General features: G+C 50.6%; 1 protein-coding gene across 17 annotated transcripts in view; it reads left to right on the top strand.

The window, feature by feature from the left end:
• Positions 1-19,350, top strand: part of L3MBTL1 (L3MBTL histone methyl-lysine binding protein 1) — a 43,652-nt gene that overhangs the window by 22,159 nt on the left and 2,143 nt on the right. For 8 of the 17 annotated variants that reach the window (XM_053199924.1, XM_053199922.1, XM_053199923.1 and 5 more), the window contains 13 exons: positions 290-399; positions 1,571-1,722; positions 2,158-2,234; positions 2,804-2,889; positions 3,089-3,199; positions 3,666-3,780; positions 4,621-4,720; positions 4,904-5,101; positions 5,192-5,241; positions 9,387-9,544; positions 9,975-10,037; positions 13,235-13,365; positions 14,898-16,000. In XM_053199924.1, the coding sequence (XP_053055899.1) occupies positions 290-399; positions 1,571-1,722; positions 2,158-2,234; positions 2,804-2,889; positions 3,089-3,199; positions 3,666-3,780; positions 4,621-4,720; positions 4,904-5,101; positions 5,192-5,241; positions 9,387-9,544; positions 9,975-10,037; positions 13,235-13,365; positions 14,898-15,153 (1,607 nt within the window). In that variant the 3' untranslated portion in view covers positions 15,154-16,000. The other 9 variants (XM_027070135.2, XM_053199929.1, XM_053199925.1 and 6 more) reach the window with 9 other exon arrangements.

Here is a 19,350-nt window from a genome sequence, read left to right as displayed (position 1 = left end):
GACCCATTGGTTCTTCCCTGTGGGACCTTCTCCCCTGTTCCCCATTCCACCACTAGCCTCTTTTAATCTCATCCTGCTGTGACTAGGCCCCAGGGCTTCTGCTTTGCCCTTGCCCTTGGAGTGACGACCCGGGTCATGTCCCACCTCAGCAGGGTCTCCCTGGGCAGGTTCTTGAGGGTTGGGAGGTCCTTGGGCTTTCCTGATTCTGCTGCTTCAGCGCGGGGTGTCCTCGTGATGGCCCAGCCTCTGTCTGCACGGCACTCTGTTCTTCCCCGCCTGAGGGGCCTAGGTTACAAGGAGGAGGAGTTCAGCTGGAGCCAGTACCTGCGCAGCACAAGAGCTCAGGCCGCCCCCAAGCACCTGTTTGTGAACCAGAGCCACGTGAGTGGCCCCGAGCAAGTGAGAGCGTATTCCCACCCTCTGGGACAGAATCCCAGCAGAAGAGAGCTCATCTACCAGTGCTCTCAGCTCACACCAAATGGGAGGGGCGCTCTGGGCAGGCCCAGGGCCAGAGGGAGACCTGGTTATGGGGTCTGCCCAGTTTCCCCTCCTCCCTACTGCAGAAACCCTGTCCTCTGGGCACCCACCATCTCACCCTGGGCACTGGGATGCCACTGTCCTTATTTCTTGCATCGCTTTGCTCTGCAGACCTGGGGGTAAGGTCCAAGCCTCTGTTCTGGGAGCTTGCTTTTTCCTTCCTTTTGACCAACACCGCGACTCTCCCATTTAGTCCCAACGTTCACTCCTTGTCTTTTTCTCTGTTCAAGGCAGCTGGCAACTATATCCAGCAGTCGAAGTAGCTCCTAATCTCCAGCCAGAAGTCCGCAAGATTTAGGGAACCCCCATTAAAATTGTTACCAGGTCAAGAGTGCAGGGTCCCCAGGGGTCAGGGCGTCCACCATGCCATTCAGGCAGTTACTCTCCCACCCGGGTCTGGCCCCACAGACCATACCTACAGGTTCCCAGGTGACTGGTGGGGTTCTACCTGCTATTATGAAAGGGAATGCAGACTTTTAAGTCAAACTGTTTAAATCCCAGTCCCACCATTGACTAGCACTGTGTTCCTGCGCAAATTATGTAATCTATAAAATGGAGATGATAATACTTACCTCCACAGGGTTGTTGCAAAGGTCAAGGGAGGTGATGACTTTTGAAGCTTACGCCCAATGGATGCTCTTCCTCCCCTCTCCCTGCCTCACGACAGCTTCTCCCTCCCAGCACCCACTAGTGACCCAGCCACCTCAATGCAAGCTAGGCCAGGCTGGTCTGTGTAGGAGAGGCTTAGACTCAACCAGACAGACTCTCTGGGTGAATGCGTGGCTTTCTGCCTGCCTCTCATCTTCCACCACAGTGAGGCTTCCTTCCTTGGAGGCCACAAGTTCCCAAGTGGCTCGGGGTTGGGGTTATGATTCTGCCCTGGAAGGACCCTCTTTCTCAGCCTGTTTCTCCCGTGCCCCCTACCCTACCCCACCCCAGGCATAACTCCTGGAGAACCTACTCCTTCCTTTGCCAGTGGGTTCTGGGTTAGTGCTAGCCAGCCTGTTATGGCAGCCTCTCTTCTTGCCCGCAGAGTCCCCCACCCCTGGGCTTCCAGGTGGGCATGAAGCTGGAAGCTGTTGACCGCATGAACCCGTCCCTTGTCTGTGTGGCCAGTGTGACCGACGTGGTGGACAGCCGCTTCTTGGTGCACTTTGACAACTGGGATGATACTTACGACTACTGGTAGTGGGAGGGCCCAGACTTGGCTGGGGTCGGTGGAGGGGGGCGGCGTGCGGTGGTGGTGAGGGGATGGTGGGGGCAGGAGGCAATACTTTCAGACCTCAGGCACCATGTAACCCCAACCTGGTCCTGACATTGATATTTGCTCTGGGGCATCACGGACTGTCCTGTGGCTTTGATCTATATCATAAGAAATACAATGCAAAATTAAATGTTTCATCCTAAAAATACCAAGGTTAGGATGAGCAAACCTGTGATTCATGATTTTCCCTTATACGTTATGGTAGTCTTAGAGTTTGTAGTTAATGCTACAGTTTTCTGACTTCATCAGCCGTCTGTGTAGCTCTCACTAAGCAGTAGAATGAGGTTGGGTGCTGGAGCTGTGCTGTCATAGGCCTCAAAGTGTCACTTGGGACAGTGAAGTATTCTTGGTTTCAGGTGTGATCCCAGCAGCCCCTACATCCACCCAGTGGGCTGGTGCCAGAAGCAAGGAAAGCCCCTCACCCCTCCACAAGGTGACCCTGCAGCCTGAGCAAATGCCCCTTTCCAGGCCTGACCCCACAGCCCTCCTCCTGATCCCTTACCTCAGTAGCTGGATCTTTAGGGTCTGGGTGAGGGGACACATGTATCCTGGAGCCTCATCGTCTTTGCCTGGGAGTTGAGAAACCTTTGATTTAAGGAGAGACCTGTCAACCCCTGACCTGTTGAGGTTTAAAGGAAGAAAGTTAGACGACCCCCCTCAGCAAGGGAGCAGGAATCCAGAGCAGAGAAAATGTGTCCTTTCCTTTCAGAGTATTACTCTGATGCACACACAGGAGAGGTTCAGACGGGGCTGGGCTTGAGCTGGAGCAGCAGGACCAAGAAGGGGGAAGGGGGGGCCAGCGTTCCCAGACAGCCCTGTGAACTGCTTGGTGATATGCTTGGTTCCGGCTAGCACCCTTCTGCCTCAGGAGCCCCTGCCAGCAGCTGGCTCTGGTGGTGTTGGGGGGATTGTACCCTGTCTGTTCTCCGGGTCCTGTTTGGGGAGAGAGAACTTCCCTAGTGTGCCACAGTGCCTAGACATTGCTCTCATCCTCTCCTCTAGACTACCCAGACCCTGACAGCTTCTGTTGGGAGAAATATCTGGAAGAAACCGGGGCCTCTGCTGTGCCTACCTGGGCTTTCAAGGTGGTGAGTCAGCTTTCTCTGCCCCCAGAGCTGACCTCTGGGAAGGCATGGAGCACTTGGCCAGCCACATGGAATGGAGGCCAAGTGGAGTGCTCCCCCTTTGGCAGGCCACAATTTCCAAGTCACAGCAGTTGGGCTCCTTTCTTGGGGCCTCAGCTCTACTGAGCTAGGCCTTGGCCTGAAGGCTGCTGTCCCCCTGCAGCGACCCCCACACAGCTTCCTGGTCAACATGAAGCTGGAGGCCGTGGACCGCAGGAACCCAGCCCTGATTCGTGTGGCCAGCGTGGAGGATGTGGAGGACCATCGGATAAAGGTGGCTCCGGGCCCCTCAGGCCAGGGGAGTGGACAGGCTGTTTGGGCAGGAATTCTGTGGACTGGTTAGAGGTCAAGGGCGTGGCATGAGTCAGACATAAGGGAGGCCACAGGTTGTGGGAAGGGAGCTCTACATTCGAGGTCGAAGATCTGGGGTCAAACTTTAGCCTCATCCAGAGTGAGCTTGGGCAAGTCATTTCCCCTCTCTGAGCCTATAAAGTGGGCCTAATGATCCTTTTCCTGTGTGTGGATTGATGCGAGATGCCAGTAACTTAATGAGTGAAGCCCTTGGAAAAAGTGGTGGTGGAGGTGGATTCTGGTGAGGTTGGTGCCTTGGTTCTTCCAATCCAGGATCTTGCTTCTGACAGGCCCCAAGGACGTGGAGAGCCTCCTGGAGCCTGGAGGTCCTCCTGGCTGAGCTGGGCTCCATGAGGAATACCTGACCTCCAAGGGCCTTTCCTCCCCAGCTCCACTTTGATGGCTGGAGTCACGCCTATGACTTCTGGATTGACGCCGACCATCCCGACATCCACCCTGCGGGCTGGTGCTCCAAGACAGGGCATCCTCTGCAGCCTCCTCTCCGTGTGTACTTTTCGGACCTTCTGACCCTTCTCCTACTGATGTCCACCTCAACCCCACAAGCTCTGACAGTCCCCTTCCTGCAGCTTGCCCAGGGGATTCTGACTGTGCACACGTGAACCCTAGTGCCTATAGTGAGCTCTGGAATTCCGCATTTCCCCTGCCTCACTGGTCTCTGCCACACTGAGCCGTTGTTGGGTTTAGGGTACTGAGATGTGCAGGGCGAGCTCGCTTGGGAGCATGTACCTAGGAAGGAGTTATGCACCCAGGGAGTTCTCTCAGCATCCACCAGAGCCACACAGAGCAGACGTTATGTTTGCTGAGGAAACCAGGTTTCTTTAAATAAAATCCTGATCTCTGCAGGTAGGGTTGAGGTCAGGTCACTGCACCACTCAGTTCCAAGTCACGTCGGGTATTGATCCTTCTCAGTTATTCTCCAAATCTGAGTAGGGCCTAAAGAAAGTTACTAACACCTTGAGAATGAAACAGGGAAACAGAATAACATGAACCTATCTGATGCAGCTTCTCAGGTACAGCTGTACCTACACCAGCTCTGAGTTGATCTTCTCCCAGAGGGTTTTCCTTCTCTCAGGGGCAGAGATCATGGCCTGAGGTTTGAACAGAGTGTATGAGAGCCAAGCCCTCATTCTCCAAAGAGGGGCAGATACCCAGTAGCAGGAAATGATGTCACAGTCTAGGTTAGGGCCCCTGTAGCTGAGGAACTTGCTCCTAGTTCTAACCTTCCCCCTAGAAACTGTTCCTTCCCTGCCCTCCATCCCCTCATCTCACACCACCACCCCCGCCAAAGACGTTGTGCTGACTCTTTTCTTCCTGCTGCCCCAGGACCCAGAGAGCCCAGCTCTGCCTCCCCTGGGGGCTGTCCCCCTCTCAGCTATCGGAGCCTGCCACACACCAGGACCTCCAAGTACAACTTTCACCACCGGTGAGTGAAGGGCCCCTGCTGAGACCCCCAGGCCTTGTTCAGAGAGGGGCTCTTTGAACCTGCTGTGCGCAGCCAATCGGGATTCACCAGGACACTCTCCCAGTGGGGCCAGAGTTGGGAAGGGCTCAGTGGGAACAAGCATATTCAACCCAGCTTATGCCACCTTCTTCTTCGCTTCCCCAGGAAGTGCCCCACTCCTGGTTGTGATGGTTCTGGTCACGTCACAGGCAAGTTCACAGCTCACCATTGCCTCTCAGGCTGCCCACTGGCCGAGAGGAACCAGAATCGGCTGAAGGCAGAGCTGTCCGACACGGAGGCCTCGGCCCGTAAGAGGAACCTCTCAGGCTTCTCCCTAAGGAAGAAGCCTCGCCATCATGGCCGGTGCGGAGGGCAAGGGTGCAGGGCCTCGTGTCCTCTTGGGCCAGGCCAGGCACTGATTCCCTGCCACGGACCCGGTCCCTCTCTCTCCAGGATTGGACGCCCTCCAAAGTATCGGAAGATCCCGCAAGAAGATTTCCCAAGTAAGTCCTGGGTCATCTATTCCCATGCCCTCCACAAGGTGTTCACAGTGAGTGCTTAGTAATTGGTGGGATGAGTCACTAGGGGGACCTAGAGGGGGCAACTGGAAGGGAGGCCTCCTCTTCCTCTCGGGCACTTGCAGAGCATAAGAGCAGTGGCAAGAACACGGGTGACCATGGGTTCCAGTCCTGCTTCTCCCATGGCCTTGCTGTGGGTCTGCAGAAGGGACTCTGAGCCTCTTTGGGCCTCTGGTTCTCCACTGTGCAGCAGGAGGATGCCCCCCAGCCCCGTTCCCCTTGATTCTAGGCCTCCTGGGAGGGAGGCCATGGCGTTCACTTTCTAGCTGTGTGACCTTAAGCAAATCGCTTCATATCTCTGAGTCTCAGTCTCATTTGAAGACATGAGTAATACTTTCAAGTGTCAAGTACCTGATATAATAGTAGTTACCAGTACTGTTTACTGAGCCCCTACTACGGGCCAGGCACTGTTGCAGGTGCCATACGTATACTGTCACTGACCCTCTCAGGCATCCTGTAATGTGGACGGCATTCTCTTCTTCTGAGAGAAGAGGAACAGGAGGAGGCTCAGAGGCTGAAGCCGCTTGCCCAAGGTCATTCGGCTCATAAGGGGCAGAGCTGGCATTCAAACTCAGAGCTGACTCCTGCTCTGTGCTGCTGGCGTAACAGGCAAGAAGCACCTAACCCAGATGTCCGTCCACCTCTCGGTCTCCTTCGCCTTAGCTTGGGTGCCACAACCAAGTGTCACAGACTCGGTAGCTTACACAACAGAAATTTATTTTCTCATACTTACAGAGGCTAAAGGTCCAAGATCAGGTATCTGCTAGTTTCTCCTGAGACCTCGCTCCTTGGCTTGCAGGTGGCCGCTCTCTTGCTGAATGTGTCCTCACGTGGTCTGCCCTATATGCGTGTGTCCTCCCAGTGTCTCTCTACATGTGTTCAAGGACCCCCGATTGGAGAAGAGCCCACCCTAACAGCCTTGTTTTAACTTAATCACCTGTTTAAAGACCCATCTCCAAATACAGTTGGCCCTTGAACAACAGCGACTTGAACTGCACACAGTCCTGTAAAAGTAGTTTTTCATGATTTTCTGAATAATGTTTTCTTTTCTCTAGCTACCTTCGTTGTAATAATACAGTATATAATACATATGACATACAAAATATATGTTAAATGACCGTTTATGTCATTGGTAAGGCTTCTAGTCAGCTGTAGGCTATTAGTAGTAAAGTTTTGGGGGAGTCAAAGTTGCACATGGATTTTTGACTGCGTGCGGTGTTGGTGCCCCTAACCCCCACATTATTCAGGGTTAACTGCACAGCCCCATTCAGAGGTACTGGGGGTTGGGCTTCAACATATGCATTTGGGGGAATACGGTTAAGCCCATAACATGCTCCAAAGGGAGGGACAAGGTGACTGAGCCTTCCGTTGGGTGACAAATTCATCTTACATCTTCAGGACAGGGCCTGGGGTGCCTGGTGGTTCAGTCACTTAAGCGTCCAACTTCGACTCAGGTCATGATCTTGCAGTTCGTGGGTTCAAGCCCCATGTCAGGCTCTGTGCTGACAGCCTGGAGCCTGCTTCAGATTCTGTGTCTCCCTCTCTCTCTGCCCCTCCCCCGCTCACACTCTGTCTCTCAAAAATAAACAAACATTAAAAAACTTTTTTTGTTTTAATTCAGCACAGAGCCTGATACACGGCAGGAGCTCTAGGGATCATGCCTTATTTGAGTTGAATGCACACCGTGTTAAGGCTAGAAGAGACCATGAGAGATAGCCTGGCTCATTGCAGTTTCTGGGCAGGACTTAAGGTGTTCCGGTTCTTCAGGAACAGTCTCTGCAACCCAGATGATCTGTAGCATGGTGGTTAAGAGCACAGCCCTGGACTTGGGCAGCCATTTATGGGCTGTGAGACCTTGGGGAGGGACCCCTGTCTGAGCCTCAGCTTGCTTATCTGTGCAATGCTGAAAATATGCCCACCTCAAAAGCTGGTAGGAGGCTTCTCATTTAGAGAAGGTCAGGTAAAGGGCTTAGCACAATTATGTACTGGTATTATTAGCCTTGTCTATTGGCTCACCTCTTCTTGCTGCCATTCCATGCTGTCTCCTCCTGGTGGAAACAGACGGCACTTCCTGCAGCTTCAGGCTTGAGTGAGAAGGGGCTTGGCCAGCCTTCAGGCCCTCGGAGTTAGGACTTCTGAGGATGGGACTGCAGTGGGCACCTCTTCTACCCACCTAGGGGACATCTGGCCAGCTTCCCCTCCAGGGTCTGGCTCTGGCCACCAGAGGGCGTGTGCCTGTGTGTTCATTCCAAAAGTATCCCAAGAACTTGGGAAGCTAAATCTTTCCAGAGACTGAGGCTGTGGCCCAGAGAGGGCAAGGAAGGGCTTACCTCATCATCATCATCATCATCATCATCATCATCATCATGCTATAGAATGAATGTTTGTGTCCGCCCAACAAAGTCATATGTTCAAACCTAATCCCCAATGTGATGATATTTGGAGGTGGGGCCTAGGAAATGATCAGGTCAAGAGGGTGGAGCCCTCAGAAATGCGGCTAGTGCCCTTATAAAAGAGACCCCAGAGCCTTCCCTTTTTCCTTCCACCATATGGCAACACAGTGAAAAGTCGGCCATCTGTTAACCAGGGAGTGGGCCTTCACCATATAGTGTATCTGCTGGTGCCTTGATCTTGGACTAACCAGCCTCCAGAACTGTGAGGAGTAAATTTCTGCTGTTTATAAGCCAAAAAAAACAGAAGAACCTGCCCCTAGAAGGCTTGCAGTTAGATAAGACACCCTGACTGCCTGTGAAAGTTCCCATCCTGGGCTCCAGGGAAGAAGGATTAGGAGCAAAGCTCCCTACAGCCTCTCAGCCTTGTCCCTCACCTGGTTCCTGGAGAACCAGAAAGAGGACTTGAAACAGGAGGCCAAGGCTGTGGCCGGGCAGATGAAGTGTTTGTGGTGGTAACTGTCAGGAGAGATCCCGGCTGTGCTGCAGGCAAGTGCTGAGAGCAGGTGGAGCCGGGGGAGCAGCAGGTCCTTCACGGTGCGGAAGCCTGGGCTGTTTGTGGAGTGTGGCCCAGAGCTTGGGTCTGATAAGCAGACATGGCAGCAGGCAGGCAGGCAGGCCGAGCTACAGAGCAGCCCGTGGGGCTGGTGACAGGATCCCAGAGGCTCCAAGAGTGACTGGAGGTGCAGAGGAGTCAGGGTGAAAGGCTGAAGCTAAGGGCCAAAGGGGCGGGGAAAGCCGGTCTGTGATGAGCTGGGGGAGGGCCCCTGGGGAGGCGGCAATGGCAAGCTGCAGCCGTGTGTCTAGAACTAAAAGCTCAGTGAACAGGAGGGAGGCAGCTCTCTTGGACTGTGGGCAGAGAGAGGCAGGGCAAGCCCCATGGGACAGTGGCCACATGGCCCAAGGCCAGTCGAGGCTGGTAAGGTAGGCGGGGGCCAGGTGTGTCCGAGCCTCCAAGAGTAGACGAAGTCCAGGCAGGTGAGCTCCAGGCCTGGTCAAGGAGGAGGCCAAACAGCGTCAGTCATGAGATCATACAGCAGCTGAGGCTGGAGGCCAAGAGCCAGGACTACAGGAGCAGGTCAGAAAGCAGGGTGACAGGCAGGGTGGAGTTGGCGAGCGGGTCAGGGATCACCTTCTAGGTGCTGGAACAGGCTGGGGAGTGGGTGGGGGGAAGAATGGAGCTGGAGGCAGTGGCAGACGCTTGCGGCTGGGTTCTCAGACAGAAGCACCCTGACTCCGCCAGAGTCAGGCAGGAAAAGAGGGCAAACAGAACAGGCTTCTGCTGTCAGGGCTGAGCTTCTCGGATGTTGGAGGCCATCCTGCTACAAGGTATCTAGAGAACAGTCAGGGGTGCTACAGCACCTCCTTGCCGGGGCCCCGGGTGATGCAGCCTCAGAGAGAGAGGGCTGGGCGGGTCCTAAGCCGACTCCCGAGAGTCTGTAATGCGAGGCGCTCGCTTCACCAGGAGGAATGGGCAGTGGCTGAGGAGTCAGATCTCCCTGTTGGCTGTGCAAGACTCTCAGGAGGCCCTGGTCCTCCCTAGGGGCATGGGTAGGAGTGGGCCTCAGGGACCAGCTTAGTCCTCAGCGCCAGCCTGCCAGCCTCTGCCTCTGCCTTCAGCACTAGCTCCCGACGCCGTGCACCAGTCCCTCTTCACGTCAGCCCTGTCGGCCCGCCCTGACCGCTCGCTGTCGGTGTGCTGGGAGCAGCACTGCAAGCTCCTGCCGGGAGTGGCAGGCATCTCGGCCTCAGCAGTTGCCAAGTGGACCATTGACGAGGTGAGAGCAAGGACCCCTCCCCACTCCTCTTCCCCACTTGGTGCTGTCACCACACCACACCCTGGAAGGAGGGTTCAGGAAAGGCCCTTGTCAGGCAGAGCAGGCACTGCACCTGACACTACCTCCCTCTCATCCCTCCCGTCCACAGCCCCTCCTGGTGCCCGGCGGGGGCCGAGACGTGGGCCAGCAGGCCTACCCCGGTGGGTGGGGAGAGGGACGTGCTGCTGGTTCACGTGGAGTCCAGCAGGAGAGACAGGCTTCCCCTGGGCCTCTCCTTGCTCACCCGGCACCAGAGACACAAGGATCCTCTTGGGCTGACAAGAAGAAGCAACACTGTCGAAGCCCAGAGAGCACCAAGTCCACCTGGGCCCGCCTCTCCCCTTCCCCCTCCCCCCAGCCCCTTGGCAACACGTCTTCTTTGGTTTCCAAGGTCTTCAGCTTCGTTCAGACCCTGACTGGCTGTGAGGACCAGGCACGACTCTTCAAAGATGAGGTGAGGTGAGGTACAAGTGCAGAGCGGGGACAGAAGGGTCACTCAGTGAGATGGCAGGGAGCAGGTGGCCTCACCAGCACTGCCCCCTCTGCTAGGGAGGGCCCTCTGTTGTCCGGCCTGTGGGAGACTGGTCACAGTGGCCCATGCCTCTAGGAAAAATCGGGTATAGGCCGTGGCCCAGCTTGTGAACCCGCTGTGTTCAGAGCGTCCTCAGGAAGGAAAATGCCTCCTGGAGACAGGGCTCCATTCACTCCTCTCTGCTCTCTGCCCAGCTTGTTTTCCAAACCTAGGCTTCACCAGGGACAGTAAGTTAAAGTGTGTCTTGAATGGCACAGGTATTGCCTTTTACTTCAAGGATCCTAACACATACTTAAAACCGAGACCCAAAAGCTTACCAAGGATAAGAAGCCATGAGTTGTACATAAAAGAACCCTAGCTTTGCAGACAGTGTAGATGTGAATCCCAGTTCTGCTGGTTTGGGCTCTTTATTGTCTCTGAGTCCACATCTTCTTATCTATAAGATGGAAGTAGAGCGGGTATAACGACAACCTTGCAGGGCCATTGTGAGCGTTGGAAATGGTGAACGGATCGTTGTACCAGACTGTCTAGTATAACTATATCACCACCATGCTGTAGAATAGTATATAAATCCTATCACTATACAAGAGTGCCTGATACAGTGGGGGCTCAATGGTGGTTCTGACTTTTAATAGTTGTCCTTAAGTAAAGAACTTTACTGTGACTCTCCTAGTTTACACAATTTGAAACTAGAAGGGACCTTGGAGTTTGTTTAGATCTTCTTTCCAAAGAATACATGCATCCCCCTTCACCCAGCAGCATGTAGTCTCAGCCTCTCCAGGTCAGGTGCCCAGAAGAAAGAAGTCTGCTCCTCTTCCCCTAGAAGCTTCTCTTTATCCAGACCCAACACAGTCAGCCGTTTCTTCATAGTGTCCTTGTGTGGTGGAGCCCCCAGACTCCTCCCCATGTGGGGTGTGGCCTCGTAGGCTGGTGATCTTACTGTCACATATGTGTCCACAGCTGTACCCTGGTTTCAGATGCCTTGTGACCAGCACAGAACACACTGGCTGTGTTCTGCCCCCTCCTAGATGTTTTTTGATTTTATATTTAAAAGGATTTTATAGAGCAGTTTTAGGTTCACAGCAAAATTGAGAGAAACGTACAGAGATTTTCCATATACCCCCATCCCTGACATGTGCACAGCCTCCCCAGTTATCACCTCCACTCAGAGTGGTGCACTTGTTATAACTGACAAACTGATACCTAGATTGTTTTTTAATGGAGATAAAAATGTACATGGAACGAAAATGCATGCATCTTAAAAGTACAATTCCACAAGTGTTGTGAAATGTGTACACCTGGAACCCAGTACTTCAGTCAAGATATAAAACATTTCCATCATACCAGAACGTTCTTTCATGACCCCTTTGTCAGTGTCCGCCCTCATGGGCAACCACTGTTGTAATCTGTAGCACCATAGGTTAGTGTTACCTGTTGTTGAACTTCTTATAAATGAGTCCAGCTTCTATTCTTTGGTGTCTGTCTCTTTTCACTCAGTGTAATGTTTTCGAGGTCCATCCGTGTTATTGTGTATACTGGTGGTTTGTTCATTTTTATTGCTGAGTAGTGCTCCATTTTATGAGTAGCCCACAGTTCTCCTGTTAATGGATATTTGGGTGGTTTTCTTTTCCCCTAGATATGAACTATATATATATATATATATATATATATATATACACATACAAATATATATATATATATATTTTAGTAACATTTAAGTTTGCATGAGCTTTGTTACAGCCATATCAGACCAGTTTGGAGGTCATGAAAGTCCCCAAGTGCCTTTTATATCAATTATCCATTGTAGTCTAACCACATCTTCCACTTTGTTACTTGTACCACTGGGTTTGTTTTTTTTTTAATTAACCTAATGTAAAACTTTACATTTATCCCTATTAAATGTTATTTTGTTGGTTTCATAGTCTCATTGTTTTAAATCTTGATTCTGTCATTCTGATATTAATGAGCCTTTCCAGTCTCATACAACTTGTCGTTTGATAACTAAGCCTTCTGTGTTTTAAGTCACACCTTCACCATGCGTGTTTAATGAAATAGAACCATGTGGTACCCTGCAGAGGTCTTCCTTTGGTGACAAGAGTCTTAAGTGCTCTTTGAGTGCATGTGTTCAGCCAGCCACAGAACCACACAAGAATTTGGTCCTCATCTCTCTCCCCAGGGCATCTACCTCATCTCTCAGTTCAGCATGGTCTGTGATACAAAAGCAATGGCCAAAGGGGGCAAAGGGTGGACTGCCAGCAACAAATGGAGTCTCAGTGGGGAGCAGGACCTTTGTGAGGGCTGAGGATGATCTTTTCCAGGACCTGGTCCACGGCATCAACTTCCCCAAGGAGGCGCATGCTCCAGGGAGTGGCCTTTGTCTGGCTGGACTGATGCATTCAGACACACGGGTCAAGAATCTCTCCAGCCGGGACACAGACCAGTCATGAGAGGGATATTTCATTAGTGAGAAGTTAGAGAGCAAAGCAGACAGATGGTCTTATGGGTAGTCAGCCTGTCCAGTCTGGCAGTTGGCACTGACGGCCCTAAGGAAAGTCTGCCCAGATTCAGATTAAATCACCTCCCTTCCTCTCTGCCTTCCTAACCCCCCTCTTAAGAATAATAGCTCATAGGTAATACTGTGTACCTCATAACTGCATCACCCAGACACGCTCACAGTGTCTGCCTGTTTACTGTCAGCAGCACTAACACTCACCAGTGGGTTTATGGGGGGACTGCAAGCAGCCAGTGTTTTGAGGCCACTGTCAGTGACGACTGAGAAGATATTATGCAAACACACATTGAAATCAGACCAGTCAACAGAAAGAAAGAGAAAGTGTATGTGTGTGAACATGGGGAAACCAGTGGATATCTCTCTTTCCTTCTCTGTCCCCATTGCTGTCTTCCTTTTTTCCTTTCTCCTTCCCTTCTCCTTTCTCCTTTTCCTTCCTCTTCCCGTCTCTGTCCTCCGTCCCTCCTCCCATATATCCTTTACTCCCTATTCTCTTTCTCCCTTCCCCACTCCCCATGGATACCCCACCTCTCCTTCACGCCTTGCCTTCCCTGCGGCCCTCTCCACCTTCTCCCCACTTTCCTTCCACCTCCCTCCCCCAACCCCTCAGATGATTGACGGCGAGGCCTTCCTTTTGCTGACACAGGCGGACATTGTGAAGATCATGAGCGTCAAGCTGGGCCCAGCCTTGAAGATCTATAACGCCATTCTCATGTTCAAAAACGCCGATGACACCTTAAAGTGAGTGGCTCAGGGCTGGGCTCTCCTCCAGCCTGAGCTGGGCCTCCCTCTACAGCTGATGCTTCCTTCCTGACTTGAGTTCCTCATATCCCCCCCCGCCTACTCCCAACACCCTCTACATCTTACCAGGGGTCCTCCTTCTCTCCGGGGCTGCTTCCTACAAGGTACGTGGGAGCAGAGGAGCCCTGGGGAATTTGGAGTCCTGGCTCCCGCGTCCTGGGGCTCATCTGCCACCAGGCACACCAGTGAAAGTGTGACCGGGCTGGAGGAGCGTTACCAATGGAGCAGATTGGAGGTGCCCTGCCTATGGCAGCCCCACACCTCCAGCTGACTTGTTTTATCACCAAAGGGTCTTTTTCTTAGCCGTTAAGGACAATCTGGTAGAATGGGAGGCCTCCTGTCAGAGGCTCATTTCTCTTTGGCATCTCTCCATGCTTTTCTTTCCTTGGCTCCTACCCAGAAGTAACCTTGCCATACACATCTTTACTCACTCTGCTGTCTGGTTTTCCGGGGCAGGGCCCATGCCATCACCCACCCAGACCACTGGCTCTTCCCTCTTGGATGGGTGAGCCTCAGAAGCATGTTTTCATAGGCCCACTGGGAGTTTCTGGCTGCCTTTCTCCCTTTTACCCACAAGTGGGGGATTCCAAGCCAAGATGCCTTTGTAAGCATGCCCAGTTCTGGATCGGCTAGCATTTTAGTGGCCCACGCCAAGTCCTGTTTCTAGCAGAATAGGTGATTAGAGCCTGTTTTACCTCTGCAGAAAAGGTCAAGGCTCCATGGATGTTCCCCATATACCCTTCCTCTATCAGGTGTGGGGAAGAGGCAGCTCAAGGGTATGTCAGACAAGCTCGGGTCTTTGGCCAGAGGGAAAGCTCCAGCAGGCATGATGGTCCCCAAAGCTGGGCATAGGGCATAGCGTCCTTCCCTGCAGCCATGCATCTCAGCCAAGACATTGCCCATGGGGTGAGGGCCCCACACCTGCCAAGCCTCAGGCTGTGGGAATATGCCACTATGTCTAGCACACATACCTCATGACATCACATTCGACCTGTCCCTTAAATGTCTTGCTTTTGCGGAGTCTTACAAAGCCCACTTGCACTTGGGCCTTGGGAAGGCGAATTCCTCTAGCTTTGAATTCTCTGTGGCCCCTACCTTTCGTACCACCCTCCGTCTGTCCTGCACTGCCAGCCAGGTGCCTGCTGGGGCTCTGGGACTTAGACCTTTCTGTCCAAGTGGGGGCCTAGCCTCCACCGAGCCACTGCCAGGCCAGCCGGGGTGGGGCAGAGGCAGAGGGCCCGGCGGGAGCTGGCCCTACACAGAGGTGAGGAGCAACCAAACCACGCTTCTGTGGCCCCAGGTGCTGAGATGGGCCCGTGGGGTGCAGAGCCAGGCCGCTTCCCTCAGTCACATGGTGTGTGTGCACCTAGGGCACCCTTGGGAGTGTTTGACAGGTGCAGCTATGAGGCTCGATGCTGGGAAAATGTCAAGGGCTATTATTGTTAAAATATGAAGCTTTATCTTCCCCACAGAAGTGGGACACTCAAAGCTCTGTTGATTTCCTGCCACAGTCCAGTAGGAGACCCTCTCTTACATGGGGTCACACAGCTTTGCCAGCACAGCCATTCAGCCACCCAGCTGAACTCCCACCTGGCTTCGGACGTTCCTTCCCTTCGGCCCCGAGAGGCAGCTCTGAGCACAGGCTTCCCGAGAGGAAAGTGGGCAGTCTCTGCCTCTGGCTGGCACTCGGGTTTACGGAGGTTGCATTGCCCCCTTGGCCAAGAGTAAGGAGGAGCGAGTCTGAGCCTCTCTGACTTGGTTGCTTGGGTGGTGGCAAAACTCACCAGCTCCTTGGCTTTGCTCCTTTTTGAAACTGAGGAGAGATGCTCACTGGCTTTGTGGTGTGAAGAGGAGGCAGCAAGTGCTCATAGCTGTGCTGCGGGACCTCACCTGTCCTAGCGAGTAGGGCTGGGACAGCTTTGCCATGTGGATCTACCAACCACACTTCTAGTGCTTGCCCACGGGAAGGGCAAGGTGGACTTAGGGCCTTGAGAAAAGGACCCCCAGGCTCTGAACTTTGAGACCTCGGCACTTTCTGCACCAACGTCAGACTCTTTGGGGGAAAAAAAAAAAACATAAAAAGAAGGAAAGAAATCTGCCCTACTGCCCCTTCACCCCCGTCCTGTCCCCAGACAAGATCATCGCACCTTGACCTGGGTGCCCAGTGAAGGGAGAGGGTTGGTGCCAGTGCCCATGCTATGTGCCTCTGCCCTGCTCTCCAGCAGCAGACACCGCTTACACTTTGGCCCCAGCAGCCGCGACCAGCCCTTGCCCCGCCCTGGCTTAGGGCGCTGAGGACCTTTCTGTTTAATTTCTGAAGCAGAGAGAATGATCCCAGAGTTTGAAAATGAAGCCTGTTTGCACTTTCATTCACATGCACTTTGGTGGAATTGTTTTTGTACTTACCGTGTGTGTGTGTGTGTGCGTGTGCGTGTGCGTGCATGTGTGTTCTTTAAGAGAATCCTCTGGTTTAAGATAAAATGACTCTTGACTCTTGAGAGAGAAGAAGTTAAAACTGTGGTGTTTTGTCAGTGTATTGAAACAACATAAATAAACTTGGAACATCTGGATGATATATAGTCAGAGTCTGTTTGTATTTTCATGGTAAAACATCCAGAAAACATGAAATGTATATCAATAGTGCCATCACTGAAGAGAATAAAGTATTCTTTTTGTTGTTAGGAGTCCTTATTCTATTTTAAAGATAGGAAACAAAGGATAAAGATAAATGGATATACTTGTCTACACTGAGAAATGTAAACAATGGGAACCCCCAAAGAATAGTGTGGAAAGGGCCTGATCCTTGACAGTTTAAAAATGGTCAAGGGCAGAAAATTCAATGAAGCCTCCAGTTTTTAAAATAACATCATACTTTCAGGTGGGGAAATGTCAAGCTGAATGGTTAGACTCTGTTAAGTTTCCCAGAGACTGAGCAGGTGGGCAAGTGGCAGAAATGCCCTGTTCGATCACATCAACCCCTTTCTTGTCACTATCCTTAATTTCTTTGCCCTGCTGCTCTTCTAGACTACTTAGCTAGAGTACCAACCATGGAACTGTCCAAAGCCCATCTTCTCCACACCTTTCCCGAGAGCTTATCTGACTAAGGGGATTGGTGCCATGGTTGACTGATGGTCTCTGGCTTCTGTGTGGACCCTCAAGGCTGCCCAGGAAACAGTTGGTTTTTTGTGGGGGTTATCTTTGATTTACCTTTTCATACTCTTCAAACATCTTGCCCCATTACCTTCCCTGTTGTCTCAATACATGTGTTCATCATCTATATCACAGAGAAAATGAAAGTCATCAGGAGGAATACCTCCACCCTCCTGCCACTTCATCTGCCAATCTCCTCCCATCCATTTCCATTCTTACTTCTTTCCTCCCTGTTATAGTAGAAGAGTTGATCCTTCCACTTGTAGAAGCTAGTCCTCTACCAGCCATGGCTGCTGTAAAAGGAAAAGAAACATTAAGAGACAAGACAGGACTTTTGGAAATTTAAAATTGGTTGCAGAGATAATTCGACACATGGGTTGAAAGATAAAGTTGATGTTGCCCAGGAAGTGGAATAAGAAGACAAGGAAATGAAAAACGGGAAATAATATTAAAGGACTAGCTGGAGGTCCAATATACAACTTATAGGAATGCCAATAAAAGAGAACAAAGAAATTATATTAAAAAAAAAAACTTTTACTAAAAGGAAATTTCACAGAGTTGCAAGACTATAGTTACCAAGTTGAAAGGTTATACTGAATGCCTGAAACAGTGGGTGAAAAGGAATGACACTAAGCTACATTACTGTGAAATATAAGAATAATGACAACAATGGATTTAAAAGCTTCCAGAGGGAATAAAACAGGTCTCATCCAAAGGAACATGAATCAATAGCATTGACCTCTCAACAGCAATGCTGGAAGCAAGAGAGTGTAGCAATGTTTCCACAATTCCAACGGAAAGTTACTTCCATCCTAGAATTCTGTACCCACCTGAGCTGTCAATCAAATGTGAAGGCAGAAAGAGCATTTTCAAACATACGTTTCAAACTTTTATCTCCTGTGAACCTTTCCTCAGAAAGCCACTGGAGGATGTGCTCCATTAAAATGAGAGAGTAAATCAAAAAAGAGGAAGATCCCCAAAATGCAAAGGCATTTCAGGGCATCTGGGTAGCCCTGTCCGTTAGGCGTCCGGCTCCTGATTTCAGCTCACACTTTGTGAGATCAAGCCCTGAGTCAGGCTCTGAGTTGACAGCATGGAGCCTGCTTGGGATTCTCTCTCCCTTTCTGTCTGCCCCTCCCCCACTCGTGTGCGCACGCTCTCTCTCGCTCTCTCTCTCTCTCTTTCTCTTTCAAATAAACATTTTTTTAAATGCAAGGATAGTTCAAAATAAAGTCAGTCTATGTATACACCACATTACTAGAGTGAAGGGGGGAGGAAACACAATCATCTCCATTGATGCAGAAAAGGTATTTGCCAAAATCCAACACTGTTTCACAAGAAAAACAGAAAGCTAGGAATAGAGGGGGAAGTTTCTCAACATGATAAAAGACATCTACAAAAAACCCCACAGCTAATATCATCCTCAGTGGTAAGAGACTTTCTCCCTAAGATTGGAACCAGACATGGAAGCCCACTTTTCACCACTGCTTTTCATACTGGAAGTTCTAGACAGAGCAATTAGATAAGAGAAATAAATAAAAGGCACCCAAATTGGGATGGAATAAGTAAAACTATTCATGGATGACATGATCTTATATAAAAAAAATCCACAAGAGATCTGCCATAGCTGCTAATTTAAGCAAAATCACAGGGTATAAGATTAACACATGCAAAAATCGCTTGTGTTTCTATACCCCTGCAACAAACAATACAAAAAGGAAAACAGGAAAGAAACTCTACTTACAACAGCATCTAAAAAAATGAAATACCTAGGAACAAATTTAAAGAAGGAGGTGAAAGGCTTATATACTAAAAGCTACAAAACCATTGCTGAAAGAAATTTAAGAAGACCTACATTCATGGAAAGACATCTGTGTTCATGGGTAGGAAGACTTAATACTGCTAACATGTGAACACTACCCAAAGTAACCTGTAGACTCAAAACCTATTGAAATGCCAATGGCCTTTTTTCAGGAATAGAAAAGCTGATCTTCACATCCATATGGAATAACAAGAGGATCTCAAAAGCCAAAACAATCTTGAAAACGGACAAAGTTGGAGGACACAGATCTTCTGATTCAAAACTTGCTGCCAATATAATCAAAACTGTGATATTGGCATAAGGATAGACGTAAAGACCAATTGAATAGAATTGAAAGTTCAAAAACTAACCCATACATCTATGGCTAGTTGATTTTTTATTAGAATTCCATTCAGTGGGGGAAGAACAGTCTCTTCATCAACTGGTACTGAGACAACTGGATCTCCACTTGTGAAAAAATGCAGTTAGATGCCTACCTTATACCACATAAAAAATGAACCCCAAATGGGTCAATGACCTAAATATAAGAGCTAAAACTGTAGAGGTAAAATAAAACATGGAGGCAAATCTTTATGACTTTGGAACTGAAGGTGAATTCTGGATATGACACCAAATGCACAAGCAACAAAAGAGAAAACAGACAAGTTGAAGTTCATCAAAATGAAAGACTTTGGTGCATCAAAGGACTTCATCAAGAAAGTGAAAAGACAACCTATAGAATGGCAGGAAATACTTGTAAATTGTCTATCTGACAAGAGTTCAATATCCAGAACGTACAGAGAACTCCTAAAGCCAAACAACAAAACGACAAATAACCCAAATAAAAAATGGGCAGAGGGCTTGCCTAGACATCTCTCCAAAGACTACCATAATGGCCAATAAACACATGATAAGATGCTCCACATCATTTGTCATTAGAGAAATGCCAATCAAAGCCACACAAGCTGCCACTT

This window comes from Acinonyx jubatus, chromosome A3 (genome assembly GCF_027475565.1).
Source record: "Acinonyx jubatus isolate Ajub_Pintada_27869175 chromosome A3, VMU_Ajub_asm_v1.0, whole genome shotgun sequence".
Taxonomy (NCBI): domain Eukaryota; kingdom Metazoa; phylum Chordata; class Mammalia; order Carnivora; family Felidae; genus Acinonyx; species Acinonyx jubatus.
Note: the sequence above shows the minus strand (reverse complement) of the source record. Positions and strands in the feature narration are given on the sequence as shown.